The sequence below is a fragment of the Ranitomeya variabilis genome, chromosome 2 (assembly GCF_051348905.1).
Source record: "Ranitomeya variabilis isolate aRanVar5 chromosome 2, aRanVar5.hap1, whole genome shotgun sequence".
NCBI classification, from domain to species: Eukaryota; Metazoa; Chordata; class Amphibia; order Anura; family Dendrobatidae; genus Ranitomeya; species Ranitomeya variabilis.
Genome location: NC_135233.1, coordinates 431797622 through 431824743, shown reverse-complemented (window position 1 = coordinate 431824743; position 27122 = coordinate 431797622). Strand labels below are relative to the sequence as shown.

The following is a 27122-nucleotide window of genomic DNA, read 5'->3' as shown; positions in this document are numbered from 1 at the left end:
GGTTTTTTTTAGGGAGTGGCCTGGGAATAAAAACGGAAATAACAGCACTATTTTGTTTTTTCTTGGTTATCCAGTCTGACATCCAGATGTCAACCATTTTTTAGGTTTGAAAAAACAAAACAAAAAACACATGTATTAACTGCATATGGGTTTATTGTAAAAACACAATTATATATTTTCCATTTGACATTGCCTTTCCAGTTACAGAAAACCCCCAACATCGAACAGAACAGATGGACGGCCGCCATATTGGTCACGTATACCGATATATTCCACTAGCTAGGAGTATATAGCCCTGGTGAACTACATGTCCCATGAGACTTGTCACAAAGGTCATTGACTGCTGTGACGCTGCATTTAAGTGCAATTATTGTGGCCATATTGAACTGCAATTAGAGAAGGCACGCAATGTAGACAAAGTGCTTATTAATAAAGTTATTGAAATGTCAGTTGTGTAAAGCTACAAGTTGTGCAGCGCGCCGATCGCTGGGTTCAATCAAACCAATCAATGGCAGCGCTGACCATTACGCTGTATTACACGCTACCATTAGCTTTTCATTGTGTGATCATCGGATTAAGTGCTCGATAGCTCTGCCCGGGTATAAATCTGCTTATATTTTATAAAGAATCAATAATGAGGAGTCCAAAAATTGCAGTACATTCGATATGGTCTTATCTAAGCAATATGCTACAATTAAATGGGAGGTAAAAATCTTGTGTACGGATCATCCTGAGGAAGACGTGGTCTACAGGTTGGACTTGTCCTTTGCAGTCGTGTAGGAGGAATGCTGGGTGTAGGTCTTCACAACTTTCTGCAGAAATGTAAAAGAAAAAAAAAAAAAAAAAAAAAAAAAAAAGGAGAGATATTAAGAAGGGGTTTTCCAGGCTTCTGATAGGACCTATACTCAGGATAGAAGATTGGTGGGGGTCCGGTACCCCACATGAGCAGATTCCAGTTCTACCAGCAGCTGGATGTAAACATTAATGAAGCAGGATGGAACAGCACCACACAGTGCATCATGCCGGATTTCAGAAACATCCCAGGTACTGCAGCTTAGCGCCAAATGTAATTAAAGGGAATCTGTCAGCAGGTTTTTGCTATGTAATCTGAAGACAGCAGGAGATGGAGGCTGAAACACAGAATTCAGGGATGTGTCACTTGTGAAAGAGCTTATTAACTGAAGGATTTATCACTAAGATTGCACATATGTGCAGATGGCAGCAGCAATGACATTTATTCACTTGCCACCACCTTTCAGACTGGAGAGATTTGCGACCAGACCGAAGGCTTGCTAAACGAGGTGTGGCTTAACCCCTTAGTGACCGAGCCAATTTTTACAATTCTGACCAGTGTCGCTTTAAGAGGTTATAACTCTGGAACGCTTTATCGGATCCCGCTGACTCTGAGATTGTTTTTTCGTGACATGTTGTACTTCAAGTTAGTGGTAACATTCCTTCGATATTACTTGCGATTATTTATGAAAAAAATGGAAATATGGCGAAAATTTTTAAAATTTTGCAATTTTCAAACTTTGTATTTTTATGCCCTTAAATCAGAGAGATATGTCACAAAAAATAGTTAATAAATAACATTTCCCACATGTCTACTTTACATCAGCACAATTTTGGAAACTAATTTTTTTTTTTGTTAGGGAGTTATAAGGGTTAAAAGTTGACCAGCAATTTCTCATTTTTACAACACCATGTTTTTTTTTTTTTTTTAGGGACCACATCACCTTTGAAGTCATTTTGAGGGGTCTATATGATAGAAAATAACCAAGTGTGACACCATTCTAAAAACTGCACCCCTCAAGCTGCTCAAAACCACATTCAAGAAGTTTATTAACCCTTTACGTACTTCACAGGAACTGAAACAGTGTGGAAGAAAAAAAATGAACATTTAACTTTTTTTTGCAAACATTTTACTTCAGAACCATTTTTTTTTTTTATTTTCACAAGTGTAAAAACAGAAATTTAACCACAAATTGTTGTGCAATTTTTCCTGAGTACGCCGATACCCCATATGTGGAGGTAAACCACTGTTTGGGCGCACCGCAGAGCTTGGAAGTGAAGGAGCACCGTTTGACTGTTTCAATGCAGAATTGGCTGGAATTGAGATCAGACGCCATGTCGCGTTTGGAGAGCCTCTAATGTGCCTAAACAGTGGAAACCCCCCACAAGTGATACCATTTTGGAAACTAGACCCCTTAAGGAACTTATCTAGATGTGTGGTGAGCACTTTGAACCCCCAAGTGCTTCACAGAAGTTTATAACGTAGAGCCGTGAAAATAAAAAAAATCGCATTTGTTTTCACAAAAATGATTTTTTCGCCCACAAATTCTTATTTTCACAAGGGTAACAGGAGAAATTGGACCACAAAAGTTGTTGTGCAATTTCTCCTGAGTACGTCGATACCCCATATGTGGAGGTAAACCACTGTTTGGGCGCACCGCAGAGCTTGGAAGTGAAGGAGCACCGTTTGACCTTTTCAATGCAGAATTGGCTGGAATTGAGATCGGATGCCATGTTGCGTTTGGAGAGCCCCTGATGTGCCTAAACAGTGGAAACCCCCCACAAGTGATACCATTTTCGAAACTAGTCCCCTTAAGGAACTTATCTAGATGTGTAGTGAGAACTTTGAATGCCCAAGTGCATCACAGAAGTTTATAATGCAGAGTCGTGAAAATAAAAAATATATTTTTTTAACAATAAAGTTTTTAGCCCCCAAGTTTTTATTTTCACAAGGGTAACAAGAGAAATTGGACCCCAAAAGTTGTTGTCCAATTTGTCCTGAGTATGCTGGTACCCAATATGTGGGGGTAAACCACTGTTTAGGCGCACGGCAGAGCTCGGAAGGGAAGGAGCGCCATTTTGAAATGCAGGCTTTGATAGAATGGTCTGCGGGCGTTATGTTGCGTTTGCAGAGCCACTGATGTACCTGAACAGTAGAAACCCCCCACAAGTGACCCCATTTTGAAAACTAGACCCCCCAAGGAACTTATCTAGATATGTGGTGAGAACTTTGAATGCCCAAGTGCTTCACAGAAGTTTATAATGCAGAGTAGTGAAAATAAAAAAATATTTTTTTTTCCCACAAAAAATATTTTTAGCCCCCAAGTTTTTATTTTCACAAGGGTAACAGGAGAAATTGGACCCCAAAAGTTGTTGTCCAATTTATCCCGAGTATGCTGATGCCCCATATGTGGGGGTAAACCACTGTTTGGGTGCACGGCAGAGCTCAGAAGGGAGGGAGCACCATTTGACTTTTTTAGCGCAAAATTGGCTGTCGTGTTTGGAGACCCCCTGATGTACCTAAACAGTGGAAACCCCCAAATTATAACTCCAACCCTAACACACCCCTAACCCTAATCTTAACCCGATCCATAATCCTAATCACAACCCTAACGATAATCACAACCCTAACCCCAAAACAGCCCTAATCTCAACCCTAACCATAACCCTAATCAAAACCCTAAATCCAACACACCCCTAACCCTAATCCCAAACGTAACCCTAATCCCAACCCTAATCCCAAACGTAACCCTAATCCCAACCCTAATCCAAACCCTAATCCCAACTCTAACCCTAACTTTAGCCCCAACCCTAACCCTAACTTTAGCCCCAACCCTAACCCTAACTTTAGCCCCGTCGTCACAAAAAAAGTTCAATGTAACCTTTTTTTTGTACGTCGCGTCCGCCATTTCCGCGCATGCGTGGCCATATATCTGCCCCCTCCTCCCCAGGACATAGACTGGGCAGCGGATGCGTTGAAAAACTGCATCCGCTGCCCACGTTGAGCACAATTTTCACAATGTGCGTCGGTATGTCGGGCCGACGCATTGCGACCGCCCCGTACCAACGCAAGTGTGAAAGAAGCCTAAGGCTACTTTCACACTAGCGTCGTACTCGGCCCATCGCAGTGTGTCGGGCCGACGTACCGACGCTAGCGTTGTAAGCGCCACACAACGGGTGCAGCGGATGCTGTTTTTTCAACGCATCCGCTGCCCCATTGTGAGGTGCGGGGAGGCGGGGGCGGAGTTCCGGCCGCGCATGCGTGGTCGGAAGTGGCGGACACGTCGCACAAAAAAGTTACATGTAGCTTTTTTTGTGCCGACGGTCCGCCAAAGCACGACGCATCCCTTGCACGACGGATGCGACATGTGGCAATCCGTCGCTAATGCAAGCCAATTTCTCCAACGACGCATTGCGACGGAAGCCAAAAAACGCTAGTGTGAAAGTAGCCTAACCCTAAATTTAGCCCCAACCCTAACCCTAACTCTAACCCTAACCCTAACTTTAGCCCCAACTCGTCTCTCCTGCCGGCCGGCAGATGGCAGCAGATGGCGGGTGCACTGCGCATGCGCCCGCCATTTTCTTTCCCGACGAAGAAGCCGGCCGGCAAGAGGAGACACAGGAGGACCCAGGGACACCGGGTGAGTATTATAGGGTCCCCGAATCCCCCTATTTCTCTGTCCTCTGATGTGCGATCACATCAGAGGACAGAATTACAGATCGCTTTTTTTTTTTTTTGCGGTCGCCGGTAAACTGTTAATTACCGGCGATCGCAAAACAGGGGTCGGTGCAAACCAACCCCGATCATGTTCTTTGGGGTCTCGGCTACCCCCGGCAGCCGAGACCCCAAAGATCTTCCGGGTGCCGGGCAGCGGGCGTACTGCGCGTGCGCCCGCCATTTTTTCCCGGAAAAAAAGATGGCGGCGCCCATGGGGAGCCACGAGGAGCACCGGGGGAGATAGGTGAGTATTGGGGGGCTATCGGGGGCCATCAGGGACCCCATTTCTCTGTCCTCCGATGTGCGATCACATCAGAGGACAGAAATTAAAAGGCAAATCGCGGTTTTTTTTTTTTGTTTTTTTGTTGCGACCACCGGTAAACGGTTAATTACCGGCGATCGCAACTCAGGGGTCGGTAAAAACCCCCCGAATCATGTTCTCTGGGGTCTCGGCTACCCTCGGCAACCGAGACCCCAGAGAAAATCCGACTCTGGGGGGTGCTATTCACTTTTTCCACAGGGCCGTTAATTAACGGCGCTGTGGTTTAAGTACCCTTAGCGGCCGCCGTTAAAAGGCGTATCGGCGGTCGTTAAGGGGTTAAGTAACAGTACATTTAGCCTAATGGGATTATTCGCCTGCATATAAACACCTCTGATGCCGCCTTTAATTTAGGATGAAGCTCTGGTTTGTTTAATATGAGAGACCTCCCTGGTCACTAAATTAACACAGCACTTAAAAAGCACTGCTCCGACTAGTCATAGAAGGGGTCATTACCTTAACGTGGCCTTCTGCGTTGTACTTGTTCAGCAGAGCTTCAATACCGCCGCCATATTTGGGGTCAACATCAGAGAAATTTTTCACCTGGAAGGAGAGATATGAAGCTGCAATAAGCAGTGGGATTTAAGGGCACTTCAGCCATAAGCCACAACAGGTTTTATAGGCCGTAATGCAGATACTTTTATCACTGGGTTCATAAAGAGCAAACAGATTCACAGACCCCTGATCCAGCAGTTGTGTCCGTGCTCCATGGATTCTGGACAGAAATGCTGCAAACCAACATGTACCTGCTGGGATCCTCGGCACCGAATCTGACCGATAGGCCCAGCATGCAGTCATGCATGCAGTAGTCAATATTACTGCTGCAAGTTAAGGCCACACGTGTGGCTGAACCAGCAGTTTTCTATATGCTATGATGCCAGTAATTCAGAATCACAAGACTTGTACTTGGGCTGGGACTTGCAGTTCTAAATGGTTGGGAACATATGCACAATATGCCATTGCAAGAATTAGCGCCAATGCATGCAGTCCTGAATTAAAGCCAACCTTATCAGAAGTCAAGGAACCTAGCTTTTAGGGGTTTGCCTGGCGTCGCTCGCTTCCGGAGGGGAGTAAGAGCAGAGCAGATCACATTCACAGAATAGAACAAGTGCATGCGTCTCGGCAAGTAACTGTAGGTGTTTAGTGAGCGTCTGAAGAGTAGGGTTTAGTTTTTCAGAATTGCGTATCACAATGAGGTCGATATATACTCACAACTCTCTTCTGGATAAACACTTGGGCGTCCTTCAGGTGTCCAGCAATGTTTGCGCACAGACGCTGGCGCTCTTCCTCGCTCAACACTTTGTTGAAAAAGTCACGGACCTGAAGAGGAAAAACAAGAAGCAAATCACAGAACAGACGCTGCACAGGTTATTTCACCATAGTGTCACTAGGAGGCAGTAGACTAAACTTATAGGCATCAATGGAGGAATAAAATCTCAGGGCCTGGGGCGCAACATCCTCTGAAGTATTAAAAAGGCTACAATGATAATCAATAGGTAAGAACAGATCCATCTGTGCTGTCTGCACATATGGGGTAAATCTCCTTCTATTACATTATATGCTATAACCACACACAGACCATACAGTTTTTAATTGCATACAGTGGCTTCCAGATGCAGCAAAAATCCACCGTGAGATGTGGTGGCAGCGATTGACATACATTAATGTCAATTTTATATGCAAATTCGTACAACCATTCGCCACCACGTGAGGTTAATTGTAGCAGCTCTTCTGGAAAGACATGAATTCACGGCTCCATGTCATGTACAACAGCTCCTCACCTGGGAGACGTTGTCATCATCCGAGCTATTATAGCGAGACACGTCTGCGGACACACGGAACCGGGATTCTCGGGCAGAAGGCTGAGCGTCCGGAGCAGAGAAGCTGTTCGGGTAATAATTTGGAGCTCCAGCTTAAAAAAATAAAAATAAATCAAAGAAAAAAAAAAAATGTAATGAGACAGGACAGGTTGTAGGAAAACAATCTAAAAAAATACAGGCGCCATAGTTTCCCCAGAGCAGACCAGCAAGGTGACAAAAGCCACCAGAACCCAGTTGCAGATTTGTTGGGGATTTTATCCTACGCATTGCAGAGGGCAAAAACCTGCAGCACAAAATGAGAATGTCGCACTGCAGGTCAATTTCCGTTGTGAGAGCATGAGAAAATCTCACCAACTACAACCAAAACACCGGAGCGTTTATACCTGAAAATCCAGACATAAAATCCACAGTGCAGTCACCATGTATGAACAAAGCCTTGGAAAGTAGTAGTAATGAGCGTCAATGTGGATCTATCAGATCTATGCGAGGGCAGCATACTGCAGCTCCTGATAACCAAAATAAATGATTGATTGACAGCCACGTGATCTCGGCAGGGGCTCACTGAGGAGAACTTTACTGTGATGACCTTACTTTGGGGGTCTAAATATCTGCCAACAGGTTCCTTTTAATGCACTCAGACAAACAGGACATCAATATTTGTAATTTGGGAGGGACAAGGGATGATTGTTATGGGGGTGGATGAGAGGTGACACCTGGTGGAAAAGTGTACACACATACCCTGGTTGTCAGAGAAGCACATGGGTCCATCCCGTTGGTAATTGGCCACACGAGCCTTGTAGGGGCAGTTCACAGGCAACTGTAGGTAGTTGGCGCCCAAGCGGTGCCTGTGTGTGTCTGGGTAGGAGAAGAGGCGACCCTGGAACAAGTCATAATTCAGGTTAAAAACATATCCTATGAGTTAGGACACAACATTTAAAAAAAGTTGGTGACTATCAGAAGCGTAAAGGACAACTTTATTTATCCTGCATGTCATTTCTTGCATCTTAGAGGGTCTCCCCTGCCAGGATGCATGCACCATCCGCAGGTAGCAGTAGTCGTGGTATGTGCCACACACACACACACACATCTCAATGTGAAAGTGAGAGAAGCAATACGAACAATTATGGTGCAGGAGAATCTCTAGTACAGACATCTGCATTAGAATGGTTGTTTTTTTTCTGGACAGCTGCAGGAAATCTCTAAATTGGCTTTACTAAAAACTACTTCCATGCCATACACCGTTTATTGCAATGACTGCTTTACACAAAGTGTATTACTTGGCACTCAACACCACAGCAGCTGTCGCTACGTCTGTATTTGGTAGGAAGACACCCCCTTTTATACGAGGCCTTCATAGGGGAGATCAATCACACAGTGTCTATTGAAATGAATGGGCTGCATATACTGCTCTCACATGCCAGGTCCTTGCATTCACTCAATAAAGGTGCCGTTACACTAAATGACTTACCAAGGATCACGACCAGCGATGCGATCGTTGGCAAGTCGTTCTGTGGTCGCTGGGGAGCTGTCACACAGACAGCTCTCTCCAGCGACCAACGATCAGGGGAACGACTTCGGCATCGTTGAAACTGTCTTCAATGATACCGAAGTCCCCCTGCAGCACCCAGGTAACCAGGGTAAACACCGGTTACTAAGTGCAGGGCCGCGCATAGTAACCCGATATTTACCCTGGTTACCATTGTAAAAGTAAAAAAAAAAAAACACTACATACTCACCTTCTCATGTCTGTCACGTCCCCCGCCGGCGGCTTCCCTGCACTGAATGTCAGTGCTGGCCGGCCGTAAAGCAGAGCACAGCGGTGACATCACCGCTGCGCTCTGCTTTACGCCCGGCCGGCGCTGACACATTCAGTGCAGGGAAGCCGCCGGCGGGGGACGTGACAGACATGAGAAGGTGAGTATGTAGTGTTTTTTTTTTTTACTTTTACAATGGTAACCAGGGTAAATATCGGGTTACTAAGCGCGGCCCTGCGCTTAGTAACCCGATATTTACCCTGGTTACAAGTGAACACATCGCTGGATCGGTGTCACACACACCGATCCAGCGACGACAGCCGGTGATCAGCGTCGAAATAAAGTTCTGGACTTCTAGCTCCGACCAGCGATATCACAGCAGGATCCAGATCGCTGCTGCGTGTCAAACACAACAAGATCGCTATCCAGGACGCTGCAACGTCACGGATCATCGTCGTTCTCGCTGCAAAGTCGCTTAGTGTGAAGGTACCTTTAGGCTTTAACATTGACTTTGCCTACTTGGCAAACATTGCACAACTTTAAAAAGGGTGGTCTAGTTTGAAAACACTAAAGGATTTAAGCCTATGTCACTTTAAAAGGATTTTGCCCCTCTAAGACATTTGTCTTGTACTCCAGAATCCGCCATTACTGCCCAATAGGTGCATGTGCCCTCTATTGTGAGAATGGGGTGCACCCTGCCATTGTTTTTTTTATTTACTAACCCACGTAAGGTTATGTCTATGGCAACATTAATATTGTGATTTCCTGCAACTGAGTTGCAACGGTTTCCAAATGTGCTTGATTTTCTCTCAAACTTCGATGCAATTTGTGCACGCCTGACGAGAATGAGCAGTTACGTGCAATTTGCACAGATATCTTTAGTTGTGACTTGTCTGACAATTGCTGCCGTGCAGCCTTCTCCTAAACACAAACCTGCAGAACTTTGGAAAGTGATCGCTGCAAAACAAAAAACACGCCATCAGAGCTCACCTGCAGCATTTTATCCGGGCTCGGCTCTATCCCAGGAGGCATGTTACTTGGGTCAAAGGCAATCTGCTCCACTTCTGCAAAGTAGTTGGCTGGGTTACGGTTCAGAACCAGCTTCCCCACGGGGATTAGTGGGTAATCCTTGTGAGGCCAGATCTGAAAAAAAAAGAGCGTAGAGCGAAAAACATCCCGACTCCATCAGGAGCTCTGTAAATGGTTCACAGTCCGATCGCAGAGGGTACTGCTCACCTTAGTCAAGTCAAAAGGATTGAATGGGTATCTCTCCGCCTGCTCGAATGTCATGACCTGGATATAGAAGGTCCAGGACGGATAGTTCCCATTCGCAATGGCTTCATACAAGTCATGGATTCCATAGTCTGGATCTGCAGCTGCCAAGCGATGGGCTTCCTCCACAGTCAGATTTCTGATGCCCTGATCAGTCTAAAAAGGAACGCACTCAACGTTACATCATTGTCTGCGGAGGAAGACGATAAATATCCGATATGTACAGTCCATCCCCCATCATGGTTCCTTCTATAATGCCCTAAACTGTTGCAATCTGCAATAACCATAGACAACCGCACCCCCCCCCCCATTACTTTACCACTCCAATGCTGCATTTTAAGACCCTCACTTTCCAGGCCCCTTTGGAAAATGCTGCCGCCTGTATGGGTGCACGCTCATTGTGCCTGCATATAGGGGAATGCAGCAGGTCATTTGCAAGAGTGCCGCCACTGTGGGAGGTTTAGACTCGTCTAGTGTTTAATATCAGTAGTGGTGATGAGCGAACATTCTTGGATAAGGTGTTATCTGAGCATGCTCAGGTGCTAACCACATGTCTTCAGCGTTCCAGAAAAATAGAATTAGTTCTTACCGGTAATTCGGTTTCTAGGAACCTTCCACGACAGCAGTATCGGAGGATGTCTCCCCGCCCTAATAGGAGACAGGAAACAGAGGTTAAATACCCCTCCCCTTCCTGCAACCACCAGTGTTCTTTCTGGACACAGTAGCATGTATAGTTACCACTTAAGTGCAGGAATCAAAGTTAATAGATCAGATAGGGAGGGAAATTAGTGCTGTCGTGGAAGGTTCCTAGAAACCGAATTACCGGTAAGAACTAATTCTTTTTTCTCCAGTCACCTTCCACGACAGCAGTATCGGAGTGATACCAACCGCTAATTTCTTTAGGGAGGGACAACCGCCTGCAGAACACGTCTGCCAAACGATAGATCCCTGTTGAAGATGAGCCTATAGTGCCTGGTGAATGTATGGATTGACGACCAGGTGGCGGCTCTGCATATCTGCTCTGCTGATGCGCTTCCCCTTTCTGCCCAGGAAGTTGAGACTGAGCGGGTAGAGTGGGCCTTCAGTGAAGCTGGAGGTGATAGCTTCTGAGAAGAGTATGCTAGGCTAATGGCCTGCTTAATCCAATTAGCGATAGTGCTTTTGGCTGCCTTCTTGCCCTTATTACGTCCTGACCACTGGATGAACAGGTTTTGATCCAACCTCCAACCTTCCGTTTGTTGGAGGTAGAACAGGACCACCCTGCGGACGTCCAGGGTGTGAAAGGCCTCTTCTTTTGGATTAGAGGGATTTGGACAGAAAGAGGGCAATATGATGTCCTGATTTATGTGAACATTTGAAGCTACCTTAGGTGTAAAGGACGGGTCTAATTTGAGGATTATACTATCCGTAGTTATGGTCAGGAATGGTTCCTGGATTGATAAGGCCTGTAACTCTCCTATACGCCTGGCAGTAGTGATAGCTACCAGGAAGACGGTTTTCAGGGTTAAGATCTTTAAGCTGGATGCTGAAAGGGGTTCAAAGGGGTCCCCGGTCAGACCTTTTAACACCAGGTTTAAGTCCCAAGGGGGGGTATGGACCTGGAGTCTCGGACAGATTCTGGTTGCCGATTATATGAATCGTTTGACCCATCGATGATTTGCTAGATCCTGGTCAAAGAAAGAACCAAGAGCTGACACCTGAACCTTTAGGGTACTAGGTGAAAGCCCCAGCTCTAAGCCCTTCTGTAGAAATTGAAGAATCTGTGCAATATTTGGGTTAAAAGGATCCGGTCTGTTTGGGGAACACCATGATGAAATTTTTTTCCATATTTTGCCATAAATGGCGATAGTTATCGGCTTCCTACTCTTCTGTAGGGTTTCGATTACTGCCTGCGAGAGTCCTCTGGCTCTCAGGATCTCGGCTTCACTAACCAGGCTGTAAGCTTTAGTTTGTGTAGGTCTGGATGGGTCAGGGGACCCTGTTGAAGAAGGTCGCATCTGTGGAAGCAGAATCCGTCCTTCTAGACACATGCTTGTCAGTGCGCTGAACCAGCTTCTTCCTGGCCACAATGGGGCTACCAGAATCGTTGCAACTTGATCCATCCGGATCTTCTGCAATGTTCTGGGTAGCAATGGTATTGGCGGAAAGGCATATGCCAGGGTAAACTCCCAGGGGTGGGAGAAAGCGTCCAGTCCTAGTGCCTCGTTTGAGGGGGTCAGGGAGAAGAAGGTGTTTGTTTTTGTGTTCTGAATGTTGGCAAACAGGTCCACATCGGGAGTTCCCCACCTCTTGACTAGGGTTAAGGCCCCGTCTCACATAGCGAGATCGCTGCTGAGTCACAAGTTTTGTGACGCAACAGCGACCTCCATAGCGATCTCGCTATGTGTGACACGTACCAGCGATCAGGCCCCTGCTGCGAGATCGCTGGTCGTGTCGGAATGGCCTGGACCTTTTTTTGGTCGTTGAGGCCCCGCTGACATCGCTGAATCGGTGTGTGTGACACCGATCCAGCGATGTCTTCACTGGTAACCAGGGTAAACATCGGGTTACTAAGCGCAGGGCCGCGCTTAGTAACCCGATGTTTACCCTGGTTACCAGCGTAAATGTAAAAAAAAAACAAACAGTACATACTCGCCTTTCGGTGTCCAGGTCCCTTGCCGTCTGCTTCCTGCTCTCACTGACTGCCGGCCGTACAGTGAGAAGTGAGAGCACAGCAGTGACGTCACCGCTGCGCTCTGCTCTCACTGTACGGCCGGATCTCAGTCAGAGCAGGAAGCAGACGGCGAGGGACCTGGACACCGAAAGGCGAGTATGTACTGTTTGTTTTTTTTACATTTACGCTGGTAACCAGGGTAAACATCGGGTTACTAAGCGCGGCCCTGCGCTTAGTAACCCGATGTTTACCCTGGTTACCCGGGTGCTGCAGGGGGACTTCGGCATCGTTGAAGACAGTTTCAACGATGCCGAAGTCGTTCCCCTGATCGTTGGTCGCTGGAGAGAGCGGTCTGTGTGACAGCTCCCCAGCGACCACACAGCGACTTACCAACGATCACGGCCAGGTCGTATCGCTGGTCGTGATCGTTGGTAAATCGCTTAGTGAGACGGGGCCTTTAGGAATACATCCTGGTTTAGCGACCACTCCCCTAGATGGAAGTCCCTCCTGCTGAGATAATCCGCCGGGGAATTGTCTAATCCCCTTATATGTACTGCAGAGATTGACATAAGGTGATTTTCTGCCCAGGAAAAAATCCTTCCAGCAGTTAACTTCAGGCTCGAGTGTCCTGTGCCCCCTTGGTGTCGGAGATAGGCCACGGTGGTCATATTGTCGGACATCACCCGAACATGGTGACCTTGGATGATGACAGATGAGGCTTAGCGCCTCCTCCACTGCTTTCAGTTCCCTCAGATTTGAGGAACTGTGTCTTACATCTGGGGCCCACAACCCCTGGAAGTGGAAGCCTTCTATCACGGCGCCCCAACCTCTCTGACTTGCGTCTGTTGTGAGTACTCTGAGAGGAATCTGATCCCAGCCGACTCCTCGATGTAGATTTTGGGAGTTCAGCCACCATGACAGAGGATCTCACACGAGAGGGAAGGGGAATCTTCCTGGTTAAGGCCATCTGGTGTCCTCTTGAGTATGCCAGGATGTGTGATTGAAGTATTCTCGTATGGGCCTGGGCCCAGGAGACTGCTTGGATGCAAGATGTCAATGAACCCAGGATTGACAGTCTTAGAGTCAGGGTTTTTTGATTTCTGAACCTGGAGATCCTGCAGACAAGATCGGTCTGACAGTCCTTGGGTAGAAAGGACATTCTCTTCTCCGAATCCAGGATTCCTAGGAATTTCTTCCGTGGAGAAGGCTGGAGGTCTGATTTCTCCAGATTCGGGATCCACCCGAGCGATCCAAGATGTCGAGGACCCTTGTCACATCCTGATTGAGACGTGAAGCGGATGGGGTGATAAGAAAATCGTCCAGGTATGGAATGATACAGACCCCTGTTAATAAAGATTACCGCTTCTGACATGATCTTGGAGAAGACTCGTGGAGCAGACGAGACTCCGAACGGAAGGACATTGAATTGATAATGGCTGATCCGTCTGTCTTGGGAAATCGCGAACCTGAGGAATCTTCTGTGGTCTGGGTGTATCGGCACATGATAGTATGCGTCCCTCAGGTCCAGCGTTGCCATCACCCAGTCCTGACCGATCAGCGGGATTGCTGATCTGATCGATTCCATTTTGAATCTTCGGTATTTTATTACCTGATTTAGAGGTTTCAGGTTTATAATGATACGGTGTTTCCCGGAGGGTTTTTTCACCAAAAAGAGGTGGGAATGGTGACCTTCTCCTATTTCCCGATGTGGTACATGGGAAATCACCTCCGCTCGAAGCAGGTTTAAGATATCCGGCATCAAAAATTCCCGAAGTCCTGGGGATTGTAGAGAAGTGATAGTCAGATGATGAGGAGGAGGGCTCTCGAACTCCAGTCTTAGGCCTTCCCGTATGGTACGCAGGACCCACTGATTTGTGGTGATCATCTGCCACTGGGTGAGGAACCCCGAGAGTCGACCTCCGACCGGAGAGCAGTCATTGCTTCTCAGAGGTCTGAGTGGGTTGGGGGGACCAGGATGTTTCTGGCTTTCCCTCCCTTGGGGTAACTCCATCGTCCTGATTTGCCCTTACCCCTGTAATTTTGCTGGGGGTTTGGTCACGGGGGGGGGGGGGGGGGGGAGGGACAAAAAAAACAAAACGCTTTTTTAGGGTTCCTTTGTTCCGGAAGGACCTTCTTATCTGAAGCTTTCTCTAAGATTTCGTCCAGAACTGGCCCAAATACATAATGACCCTGGAAAGGTATACCGCAAAGTTTAGACTTGAGGTAATATCGCCTCCCCAGGATTTAAGCCACAAAGCTCTTCTAGCGGAATTAGTGAGAACCGCTGATTTAGCGGCAACCCGTACTGATTCTGCGGAGGCATCCGCGAGGAATCCAGTTGCCTTCTGGAGCAGAGGGAGAGAATTAAGAATCTCTTCTCTAGGTGTACCCTGTACCAGGTGATTCTCCAATGTACGCAGCCAGAGGAACAAGGATCTGGCTACACATGTTGAGGCCACGTTGGATCTCAGTAGATTAGTTGAAGTGTCCCAAGATTTCCTCAATAAACTCAGTCTTGCGATCCATGGGATCTTTCAGCTGGGAGGAATCTTCAAAGGGCAGGGCCGTTTTTTTGGTCACCCTTGACACTTGAACATCAACCTTGGGCATTTCAAAAAGAGAACAGTCTCCCTCAAGGGGAAAACTGTTCTTGAACTCTGATGGGACGTTTAACCCTTTCTCTGGTAGACCCCACTCGTGGAGGATGAGGCTTTCAATATTTTCGTGTATGGGGAATCCCTTCACAGATTTGGGCTTTAACCCCCCGAACATGTCATCCTGTACAGAATGGCCCTCCACCTCCTCCTCCACCCCCATGGTGCCCCTCACCATAGACACTAATTCCTCCAAATCCTTGGAGAAAAAGATTTTTTGTTGTCTGTTTTGGGAGCAGAGGTAGAGGAAGAACTCTCATTCTCCCAAAGGTCCCCTGAATCAGAAGTATGCAATTCTCCTGAGTCAGACTACCGGGGCTGTCTTCCTTTTCTTAGGAGGGGGAGGCTGCGGTGTCGGAGGCTGGGAAAAGGTCGCCATGGAAGACTGAACTTCCTGCCTGATGACAGTTCTGATGCTGTCCATAAGAGAGGGCTGTTCAGCACGCAGAACTTCGTCTGTGCATGTCTGGCAGACTTTTTATATGTGGAGGGAAGCTTGGATGCACATGCAGCAAACTTGTGGCTGGCCTTCTTAGGGGCAGAGACCTTGTCTCCCTAAAAGAGAGAGAAAGTCGTGCTAAGTCGCTTGAATTAAAAAATGGACAGCAAGGGACATCATCCCATACTTACAGCAGGGGGGTGAGCGCTGGGCCCCGCAGAAGCAGAGTGAAGGGGTTTGTCGCCGTCCATATGGTCAGAGGTTCTGACTACAGAGGGTCACAGACAGGAGGTCTTACCTGGAGGCTTCCCTAGCCAGGAATAAATAGAATACCAAGGCTCCCAGCGAGATTGGTGGTGCTCCTCCTCCTCGTTAGGGTCCGTTTGGGGGGGGGGGGGGGGGGGGGGGCAGGGACGCTGATCGGCGTGCGTGGGATTTGCGGTGTAAGGCGCCGGGGAAAAACCGGAAGTTCGGGTGCGCGTCACTTCCGGTGCGCGCGCGCGCCAGCAGCGGTGTGGAGGAAGGAGGAAGCCGGGGAGCTGCAGGAGGACCCTGGAGCACCGTACCGCCCTGCTTTACCTCCCGAAAGAGGCACGGGTAGGGCGGGAGAGGGTCCCAAGTCGCGTGGAGGTCACGGAGATGGGAGCAGTCTGAAGGAGGAGAGCGGAGCCCCCGACCTCGACTGCCCGGCTTAGAAAGGTAACAGTGCTCCCGATCGCCGGCCACGGCAGCACTATCAGAGAACCTCTTCATGCCCCATAGGGGACAGGAAAAAACACTGGTGGTTGCAGGAAGGGGAGGGGTATTTAACCTCTTTGTTTCCTGTCCCCTATTAGGGCGGGGAGACATCCTCCGATACTGCTGTCATGGAAGGTGACTGGAGAAAATATGTTTGATGCCAGTACCTATCATTTTAGTGAGTAGTCTGCCCTTATGAGCCACCCGCAGATAACACATCCTGGTAGAATATTGCACCAAATTACACTACAGACCCGCACACAATAGACACTACATGCACAGCGACTGTCAGGACTGACCTTGTAATGGAATTTGCAATACACGGGCTCATCTTTGGCGTTGACCAGTTTGAAGGTGTGAGAGCCGTAGCCGTTCATGTGCCGGTGGCCGTCAGGAATCCCGCGGTCGGAGAAAAGGAAGGAGACCTAAGAGGTGATATATAGCAGCGGTTAGACGGCGGCTCCTCGGGTGTGCAGACATTTGTATATTTTATGGTTCCCTCCTACAACATGCTGAGGGCAAATCTGGAGGAGATCCTGAATATTAAAAAGGAAGCACAAATTCATCCAAAGGAGCCTCCGCCCATCCTACACCAGAGGTTACAAGCAGCAATAACCAACGATAAGCGGACTCTGCCGTATAAAAAGCCAATAAATGTGAGCGCTGCATAATCCTGGGGCAGGATCGAGAAAAGCTGCGTGCACTCAGAGGCAGTGCAAAATAATTCCTACCGCCATACACCACCTGAGTAGGGGCAACAGAAGCAATGGAAAATCTGTAACCATAGGGGGCAGCCCCAACAAGATGCCGCCAGACTGGCTGGTAAAAACCACCACTGAGGGAAGTCCGACTGCAACAGTGTCCAGAGCAGAAACCTTTGCAAGAGAACATTACTGAAAGGGGTCCATTAAAATTACCCGAGCAAAGATCATGTGCCATAATGTATGCAGAAGGGCCGGTGCCAGTAGTGGGCCGCTGCTGCTATCAGCAGCGTCAGCACCGACTCACCCCCCCCCCCTCAACTATACCGGCATCTATGACGCCGGTACAGTTGAATGCAATGATGGAGGAGAGAGCGTCCGCTGTCGCTTCCTCTCCCATCATTCCCCGCTCTGCCTTTGACACTGCGGGTGCGCGATGACATCATGTCATCGCATACCTGCTGTGTGACCGGGCAGACTGCATCCTCTGAGACCGGAGCCGGGAGCAGCGCGGGGCATCAGGAGAGGTGAGGAGAGTCGTTTTTTTAATACATCAGTGAGGGATAACTGGATTGTGGGGCAATTGGGGGGGAGGGGGGGGGGGCTGCATTACATTTTATGGGGGCTGTGCTGTATTACATTCTATTGGGGGGCTGTATTGCATTCTATGGGGGCTACATTATATTCCATGGGGGGTTGTATTACATTTTATGGGGTGCTGTATTATATTCTATGGGGGGGCTGTATTACATTCTATTGGGGCTACATTATATTCTATGGGGGGCTGCATTATGCTCTATGAGGGGGGCTACCATATATATGCAGGGGCTGCATTATACTATATGAGGAGGCTGCATTATACTATATGAGGGGGCTGCATTATACTCAGGTGGCTACAATATTCTGTGGGATGGCTGCATTATACTCTGGAGTGGCATCATTATACTATATGTGGGCTGCATTATACTGTATCGAGGACTATGGGGAATATATTATACTATATGAAGAACTATGGGGTGCATTATACTATGGGAAGTGAATTGCACTACATGGATGACAATGGTGGTGCATTATACTATATGGAGCACTATGAGGAGTGTATTATACTATATGGAGGACTGAGGTGCACATTTATAATATATGGAGGACTATGGGGCGTATTATACTAAACAAGCAAAATGCTGCCTATTCATCGAGTGATTGGATTGTTTATGTGGGAACAGAAATCCTTGTTCTCAGCAGCACATCGCCGGTGTAAACTGTAGATGTGCTGCTGATAACATGATACCGTATGGGGACAGATTGATCTAACTGTGATTGTTCGGTATCCTTCATTCTTTCTCAGTTGGTGTAAAGAGGCCGGGAAACAAGCGAACGACTTCAGTATTGTCAATCACACTCGTTTAGCGGCCTGAGATCAGCGCATGTAAATTCAGCAGAAGTGCTTCGTAGGGAGACCAGGCAAGGATGATGACAGCTGTAGTTAGCACCCGGCGCCTGGGAATAGCCCCAACTATGCTTTTCCCAGCCGCCAAAGCATTTAATTCTGGTATGTGTAATAATTTTTAGGGTTGATGTCAGCTGCTATCAATCCCAGGTGTAAGTAATGGAGAGGAGTCTATCAGACACCCCCACTACTAGCCCAGACCTGACGAGACCCAGCGACTCTGAAGAGAGGTGATGGTAGTAACAATACCGCTCTTCAGTCGCCGAGCTCAGCGCAAGACCCAGAATATCTGAAGAGCGGTGACGTTACTGATGTCAACGCTCTTCAGAGTCACCGGATCTTGTGCAGCGCAGCAGAACCAAAAGTGGCTGTAGGCAAAGTTTATGGAGCATCAGAATGAGGTTCCATAGCCTTTAGTTGTCTCATCCATTCACTAACTACAAGATCCAGTTATGTAGGTAAAGTAGCGGCTTTTCTTGGTACTGAAACTAAAAGCCATAAATAGGACTGAGCTGTAATACTGGATACAGCTGTGATTATATGTTATATAGTCGTGTTACACTCCCCTCACTTCTGGTAACCTACAAGTGTACAAAGATATTATACAGTCACCATGTGACAAGTGGGCCTGTGTAACTTCAAAGGCCAGGGCTGAATTTTAGTCCCAGTCCGGCCCTGGCTGCAAGAGTAGAAGCCATTTTTCCCCTCTTTTTCCAAAAGGGAAAACTAAGAAGGTTTTTAAGTCCAATCATCCTTCTAGTGCCAACAAGGCTGGTAATGATTGTCACCTACCTGGTGGAGAGATTCAGGACGCAGCGCCCAGAAATCCCACACCATGTCAGGGTCTTTCATATGAGTCTGGGGGTTTCTCTTCTGAGAGTGGATGAATGATGGGAACTAAATGCAGAAAAAAAAATACATATATTAAAAACAAAAAAAACATACAGAAGCCTCTGCTAGTTCACCATAGATCCCCATGTCCTTAAAGACTTTTCAACAAGACCAGGGTGATCAGCAGCCATGAACCCCCCGGCACCACTCATCTCTGGGGTAAACTAAGAATCAGACATTAGGTTGTCAGCAGACCCAGTTGAAGTCGATGGGATCTGCGGCAAATACTGCACAGGGCCGTTTAATAATGAACCATTGTCTCAAGTAAAAAAAGGAAGAGCTATGAATAATATACAGATCCAGCTGGTAATGGAGGAAAGCTGTGATCACGTACATTTATAGTCTCAGGATTTTACACAGCGAAACTGGAGCATTGCAGCCATTAATGGACAAACTGATAGTCTAGCAAGTACTGTACTACTACTCCTACCCAGCAAGTGGCTGATGGACATCACTGTCCTACTGCCCCCCAATAATGAAAATCTCAGGGTGAAGCTTATAGGGATGGTTCTTACAGCACCAAAGCCTGTTAGCTGTAGACATGTGGGAAGGGGAACACGTCCTTTAAGAAAACTCACCAACATGGCGTCACGGATGAAAAAAATTGGGGTGTTATTTCCAGTCAGATCCCAGTTTCCATCTTCTGTGTAGAACTTCACAGCGAACCCACGGGGGTCCCGCACGGTGTCCGACGAGCCAGATTCTCCAGCTGTAAATAAAGAAAAAAATAAAAACAAAATCTTGAATACAATCTCTTTAAAACCTCCCAGATACAGACACAAGATAAGACTCTCACCAACAGTGGAGAAGCGCACGGCGATCGGGGTCCTCTTCCCAATGTGCTCAAATACTTTGGCCTTGGAATATTTCGAGATGTCGTGAGTCACCTCAAAGTAGCCAAATGCCCCTGGGAAATGAAAAAAAGATAATCGATCTTGTCCCCATCATGTAATCCCAAAAGTGATCTTAGGCATGCAAGATTGGAACTCTGGAAATCACAGTGAGCGCCAATTAAAAAAAAAAATAATAATAATAAAAAAAAAAAACTGTACATACATGGGTTGGACGAAATAATGGCAACACCTAACATTTTGGCATCATAATCTTCGAACATGTGATAAACATGCAAACTGACATATGGTAATGTTTTGTAGTTGATTATTTGTGTTGTGATATGTGTATGTAAATTAACTGTTTTGCATAATTGTAAGAACATTGATGAGAACCTGATACCAATGGCAGACCTCTGGGATTTTCAGAGAGGCCAAATTGTTGGTGCTCGTATGGCAGGCGCTAGTGTAACAGAAAGTGCCCGAATGCTTGGCGTGTCAAGAGGTACTGTCTCCAAAGTAATGACTGTGTTTGAAAGAGAAGGAAAAACGTCCGCGGCAAAGCACAGGTCCGGCCAAAAGTCAAAGATGACAGCGAGACCGTCGGACTCTACAGCGAGTTGTGAGAGAGGATCGCAAGACCACGGCTCCGAAAATCACTGCTGAGCTCAATGAACACCTACAGAACCCAGTTTCCACGAAAACTGTTGGGGAGCTGCACAAATCTGGATTCCACAGAAGAGCTGCAGTTAGAAAACCGCTGCTCTCAATGACAAATGTTTCCAAGCGTTTAGAGTGGTGTAGAAACCTCCAGAATTGGTCCCTCCAGCAGTGGAAACGTGATATTCTCAGACGAACCATCGTTTACCCTATTTCCGACCGAGTGTATGTTTGGAGACAGCCGAAAGAAGCATTCCATCCAGACTGCCTTCTCCCAACCGTAAAACATGGCAGAGGTTCTGTGATGATCTGGGGTGCTATTTCGTGGAGATCCACCGGGCCAATGATATCCCTTCATGGAAGAATTAGCAGCCGAGATTATTTAGGCATTTTGGGTGACCAAGTGCATCCAATGGTTCAGGCACTGTTCCCGGAGGGGAACACCATCATTCAGGATGATAATGCACCAATTCATACAGCTAGAATCGTTAAAGCATGGCACGAGGAACATTCTAATGAAGTTGAGCATCTCATCTGGCCCCCACAATCCACAGACCTCAACATTATTAAGGATTTATGGTCGATTTTAGAGATTCAAGTTAGACGTCGATTTCCGCCGCCATCGTCGCTCAAAGAACTGAAGGGTGTTTAACTGCAAAATGGGCTAAAATTCCTTTGTAAACAATTCACACCTTGTATAAATCCATACCTTGGAGAAATGAGGCTGTGATCGCCGCAAAAGGTGGACTTACACCATAGTAAACTAACTATTGATTTTATATATTTTTTAAATTGGCACTCACTGTGACTTCTATAATTTTATGTATACATCACGGCTTCTAGATGCGCATTCTTACCGGCTCCTTTGGCGTGCACCACTCTCTCAGGGATCCTCTCCCGGTCAAAGTGCGCCATCTCATCGGTGAACACCACATCCTGGACCAGCAGCGGCCCGCGGGGTCCGACCGTCAGAAGATTCAGCTTATCACATATCGGATTCCCCCCACCTGTCGTCAGGACATCCGGTTTCTGAGAGAACAGAAATCATGGAGTTATATCCACTGCGGGAGGACAGACGCTTGCATAGGAGCAGGTTCACATGTAGACCCTCGTCAGATGGGCGCTCACTGGGCAGCAGGACCCTTATTCCTCTGATAGGTGGGACTCCAATTGTAAAACATTTACTGCACATACTTCACAAATCTCTATGGTGGAGAGGACTGGAAATGCGTTGCAGATTTTTTTTTTTTTTTTTTTTAAATGGGCCTTTTAAGATCTGACCTAAATCCAGACACGACACCCTGCCAGGACCTCCAGGCATTGCATAATCTGGAGATAGCTCTGATCATGGGATACTGCAGCCGCCAAGTAAAATTGCTGATCTGAACTGTTTACACCAAAGTCAAGGCCTGAGATCTTGTGACCGAGTGTTACAAAAGCTTCCATTTACTGCTGCGCAGGTTACAACAGCCGTGTTACAGACATAGGGCAGCCCACCGACAAAGCCAGACACTGAAACTTAGCTGTAAATTCCCTGCAGCTCCCCCACAGGAGACGTGGAGCATTACACGTCACCACTGAGATCAAGAGGCTGGCCGTGCGATTTGTGCCCATGTCACAGGAGGGATTCGGGTGGTCTTTGGTGCTTCTTTCTGAAGTGTCGATTCTTGCAAATTCTGATTTGTGGACCCACAACCTTCAACCCCCTGGGGAGCCAATGCAGATGCTTTGGGAGTCCTTGCACAGGCTGACGTCACAAGACCTCTGCAGCCGCAAGACTTAATGGCATCACCGCAATTACAGCACGTAACGACCGAGACCAGTGATCGGCTGCAGCAGTTGTGAGCTGGCAGCTGGTCCTAGGGACTGCTGGAGCATTTTGCACCTCTCCTCCACCTCAGAAGTCTGACAACCCCTTTAAGATCTGTTCTGCCTCATACCCTAATCAATGGAGTACATAGATAACTACTGTACATGTTGCACATGTGGTGGATAGAGATATATATATATATATATATATATATATATATATATATATTTATTTATTTATTTATTTATTTATTATGAACCTACAGACCCCCATGGGCTCCACGTATGCCACAATTGCCCTTTGGTGGATAAGTTGATACCTTTATTTCGACCGTACAATCGGGTATAGCTTGCATCCCCATATGACACATGCATATACTGTAGCACGCCCCGAAGGTATAACAGTCAGGAATGAAGACTCCGATGTGATGTGCATAAAGCTTTACAGCTGCGGCTGTGGTGCAGGGGTCTTGTAGAACAGAGGGGCTGTCATGGGGTTATCTCCTTCTCTTTACAACTAAGGGTCACATGCATATGAAACTTCAGCGAGATTTCCCAAAGTCACAGTATATTAAAGGGAACCTGTCACCTAAATTTGGCGGGACCAGTTTTGAGTCATATGGGCAGGGTTTTCGGGTGTTTGATTCTCCCTTTCCTTACCCGCTGGCTGCATGCTGGCCACAATATTGGATTGACGTTCATTCTCTGTCCTCCAGAGTACACGCCTGTGCAAGGCAATATTGCCTTGCGCAGGCGTGTACTCCGGAAGACAGAATGAACTTCAATCCAATATTGCGGCCAGCATGCAAGGAAAGGGTGAATCAAACACCTGAAAACCCCGCCCACATGACCCAAAACCGGTCCCGCCAAATTCAGGTGACAGCTTCCCTTTAAGTATTCCACTGTCTGCCTCCAACTAATAGCTGGCACAGATGTGAATTACTGCAAGAATCAATTATTCAACATCACACAGACAGGACAAACTCCTCAGGCTCCGATCTGCAGCCATGGAAGTGAGACTCTGGCTGATAGTCATGAGACAAGATCTATAGTCACCTGACTGGTTGCTGGGGACTGTGCAGTCACTTGGTGACCCCCGGCCAGCGCAGTCGTGGGGACGCTCAGTGATCCCCCGGCCAGCGCAGTCGTGGGGACGCTCAGTGATCCCCCGGCCAGCGCAGTCGTGGGGACGCTCAGTGATCCCCCGGCCAGCGCAGTCGTGGGGACGCTCAGTGATCCCCCGGCCAGCGCAGTCGTGGGGACGCTCAGTGATCCCCCGGCCAGCGCAGTCGTGGGGACGCTCAGTGATCCCCCGGCCAGCGCAGTCGTGGGGACGCTCAGTGATCCCCCGGCCAGCGCAGTCGTGGGGATGCTCAGTGATCCCCCGGCCAGCGCAGTCGTGGGGACGCTCAGTGATCCCCCGGCCAGCGCAGTCGTGGGGACGCTCAGTGATCCCCCGGCCAGTCCCTGCCAGCATAGAATTACATACAGTGCTGGTCTCTACATAAAAGGATAAAGGTCGCCTGCACCTCCTCCTTTATAACAGCCGGCAGTAATATTTGTGAATCTTCCCCAACTGCATTTCTGTTCTGCCCTTTAAGCCTCCTATGTTTCCACTTTGTGACCGTGCAGCATGATTTTGCCTGTGCATTTGCCTGCAGAAAATCTGCTGCATTTTACTGTGACCAAAGAGCACGACACTTAGAAAGCTCATGTGCAAGTTGCAAAAAAAACCCACAGAGTAAATTAACAAGAGCAAGTTCATTTATGTTATGCATGCAAGTGCAACTTTCACTATTTGCAGAAAGTGCTGGGGAGCCTTTTTTTGGCACCATGATACCTGCAGCAGCAAGAACGACTGCAGGACAGGAGCGCCAGGACAGGATATTTGGGGAAACTTGGCTTTAGAGTCCAGGCATTCTAGGAGGTTTCAGTGTCGGAGGAGCTGAGTGAAGGATGTTTGCAAGGCTGTAATCCGGCAACCACTGACTAATGACACGATCACAGGGCAAGGGTTCCACAGACACTAGGAGGGGTCCTCTAGCCTCTTCCCTGGCGGTAGAGGTCAGGATAGGGCGAGGAATGGAGAGGGTTGAAAATGTTTGATTTCAATGTGTCTGTTCTCCCAGAAGAAAAGTCACCGCCTGGGAGAAGGGTCAGGCATCAGCTCATTGCTCTTCTGCCTATGGAGAACACATGGCTGCTCGGTAGAGCTGAGCGTGCATGTATATGTGCATGGTCAGGAGGTTACCAGTGATTATCCTTCTGTTAACTTGGTAGTTATCTTAGGTTTCTAACAGGCAACAGGCTTGCTGACTGTTTCCAAAAGTGATCTCCTAACTGCTAAAAGCAGTTCTGAACTATGTCAGACAACTCGCCCCCCCCAAAAAAAAAAAAGAAAAAAAATAATATAGGTCCACTATTCTAGTCTGGCTTCTCTTCATAATTTCCTGTACTATGTGCATGAGTTCTTGTAGATTTCCCCAGGACGTTACCTGCTGCCAATAAAAGTAAGATAAACAATCAAGAACGATCTGCGTGAGAAGAGCAAACAGCGCGGAGGGTACAAAAGTCAAAACAACAACGACGACGCTACAGGGCCAGAGTCCAGAAAAAGCACGATCCAGTCCCAAGTCTGCGGGAATTATCAGCAGCACCTAATGCTAGCGTGATCCGCAGATTATCACCACCCCCATCCCGATTATTGGAATGTAGCCACTGCTAAATTACAGCACAGGAAAGTCTGCTGCAAGATTACGCCCCCCCCCAAAAAAAAAAAAAAAAACAAATTTAGCCCCCTGCAGGTTTTGATGCAGAAATCCGTGGTAATATATCTGCAATTTAACCTTGTGGTGCATGAAATACTGGTTAGAATATTGGAGACATCAGGATCAGGTCTGCAGCAAAGCTTTCCAGATAACGCAGCCAAAGTCCAACCTGCTGCACAGATGACACGGTGGATATGGGGAGGATCGACGATATCGCGGTCACTGATCTCAGTATCACCAGAGCCCCACCTGCACCTTACACTGCAATTATGACTTATCTGTGACCCCGCTCACTATAATGGGGGTTGTCAGGCCTTTATTTTACCAGGAAAAAAAAAAAAAATTCTAATCTGCAGACCAGTGACTAGAACCTATAAATTCTCCAACTGTAGCAAAATTACAACTCCTGCCATAAACAGTCACTGACCGGCCAGCCAAGCTGGGACTTGTAGTTTCGCAAGAGTTGATCAAGAATCTAAAAAGTTATATATCTTTTCAGATTTAACACTGATGGAGAATTCATTATTGCATTTACCCATTTGTTTTTTGTGTCCATTTTTTCACTATTTTCTCCATTTGCACCTTATTCTTGGTTTGTGGTTTGCAGATGCTTTTTGCCAATTCCTCAATTGTTACTTTTTCAAAACTTAGAGTTTTTGCACAATGTAGCGAAACAGAAGACATTTTGTACTAAATAGTTGCAAAAACAAAACAAAAAACAAAACCAGAAGCTTTTTTTTTTTTTTTTTTTTTTTTTGCACAAAGCAAACTGCATTCTGTTTTGCAAATGATGATGACTTGGGCTGAGTGTTCCCATCCTGCTATATCAGGGGCCTGCTGGAGCTTTGGCCAGGTCACCATGCAGCCTCACTTATGTAAATGAGATGCAACTGTAGCAAAACCTCAGCTCTGAATATTCTGGACACTCACATTGAGCTACCATATTTATATATTTCGCACTAGAAAAAAAAAAAAAAAGTGTAGCCTGTGAGCACATGAAGCTGTTACACTTCCAGGTGCAAGGGAGAAGGGTCACATTCACTGCCAGCAAGCAGAGATCTAGAAACCCCCAATAACCGAGACATAAAGGAGCCTGATCATCATACTGCAGGCCTCAGAGTCCTGCTGTTACACAACTGCAGAGCATGCTGGGACTTGTCGTTTTGCAGCAGCTGGAGATTTCTAGAGCTATAGCACAAGCTGTAACCCCTGACACGTACGTCACAGCAGTGCACATACAGCAGTGTACACAGAGCAGTGCACATACAGCGCAGGGGACGCCGGATAATACCCGCAGGGCGCGTCACTAGTGGCGGTGAGGCCGGATACCTGGCTGCCCCGGTTCTCCTTCCACAGCTTCATCTGGTCCGCGCTCTTCTCCCGCTGATCCGCCATGTTGCCCCGCGCACTGACTGCAGGCGCCGAGCGGAGGCTGCGCACATAAATACCGAGCAAGGGCGCCCCGCCCACTACTGCAGGATGACGCGCTGATTGGGTGAGCGCGCTGGGAGTAGTGAGCGCTGATTGGTGGAGGGGACAGGAGATACGCGGAGAGAACGGAGAAGAGAAAAATAACGTACAAAGGTCGCGACTGACACATTCCAGATGGAAGGAAGGAGGCGGGAGAGAGAGGGAGGAGAAGAGGAGAGAGAGCCTAAAGAGTGGGAGAGAGAGGGACAGTGCCGTAACTATAAACTTCGGGGTTGTACATTGTTGTATGCAGTCAGTGTGCACTGTGCCTGCCTGGCCAGCTCTGTGATCTCCAGACTAACGTATTGTTAAAAATCTAGTGCTATGAGACTCTCCAGGCCAGTACAGGTTTCCATTCATTGACAGCTGGCAGAGCTCCTGGAATGT

General features: G+C 47.5%; 1 protein-coding gene across 1 annotated transcript; it reads right to left on the bottom strand.

The window, feature by feature from the left end:
- Positions 1–135: 135 nt before the first annotated feature.
- On the bottom strand, positions 136–26750 carry CAT (catalase). Its single transcript, XM_077287000.1, has 13 exons — positions 26595–26750; positions 21546–21717; positions 19995–20105; positions 19777–19907; positions 19100–19204; positions 16459–16584; positions 9640–9831; positions 9394–9546; positions 7388–7526; positions 6611–6741; positions 6042–6149; positions 5286–5372; positions 136–812 (listed from the first exon to the last, which is right to left on the bottom strand). Exons 1-13 carry the CDS (start codon positions 26658–26660, stop codon positions 747–749), a joined length of 1587 nt encoding a protein of 528 aa, XP_077143115.1. The 5' UTR covers positions 26661–26750; the 3' UTR covers positions 136–746.
- Positions 26751–27122: the final 372 nt, after the last annotated feature.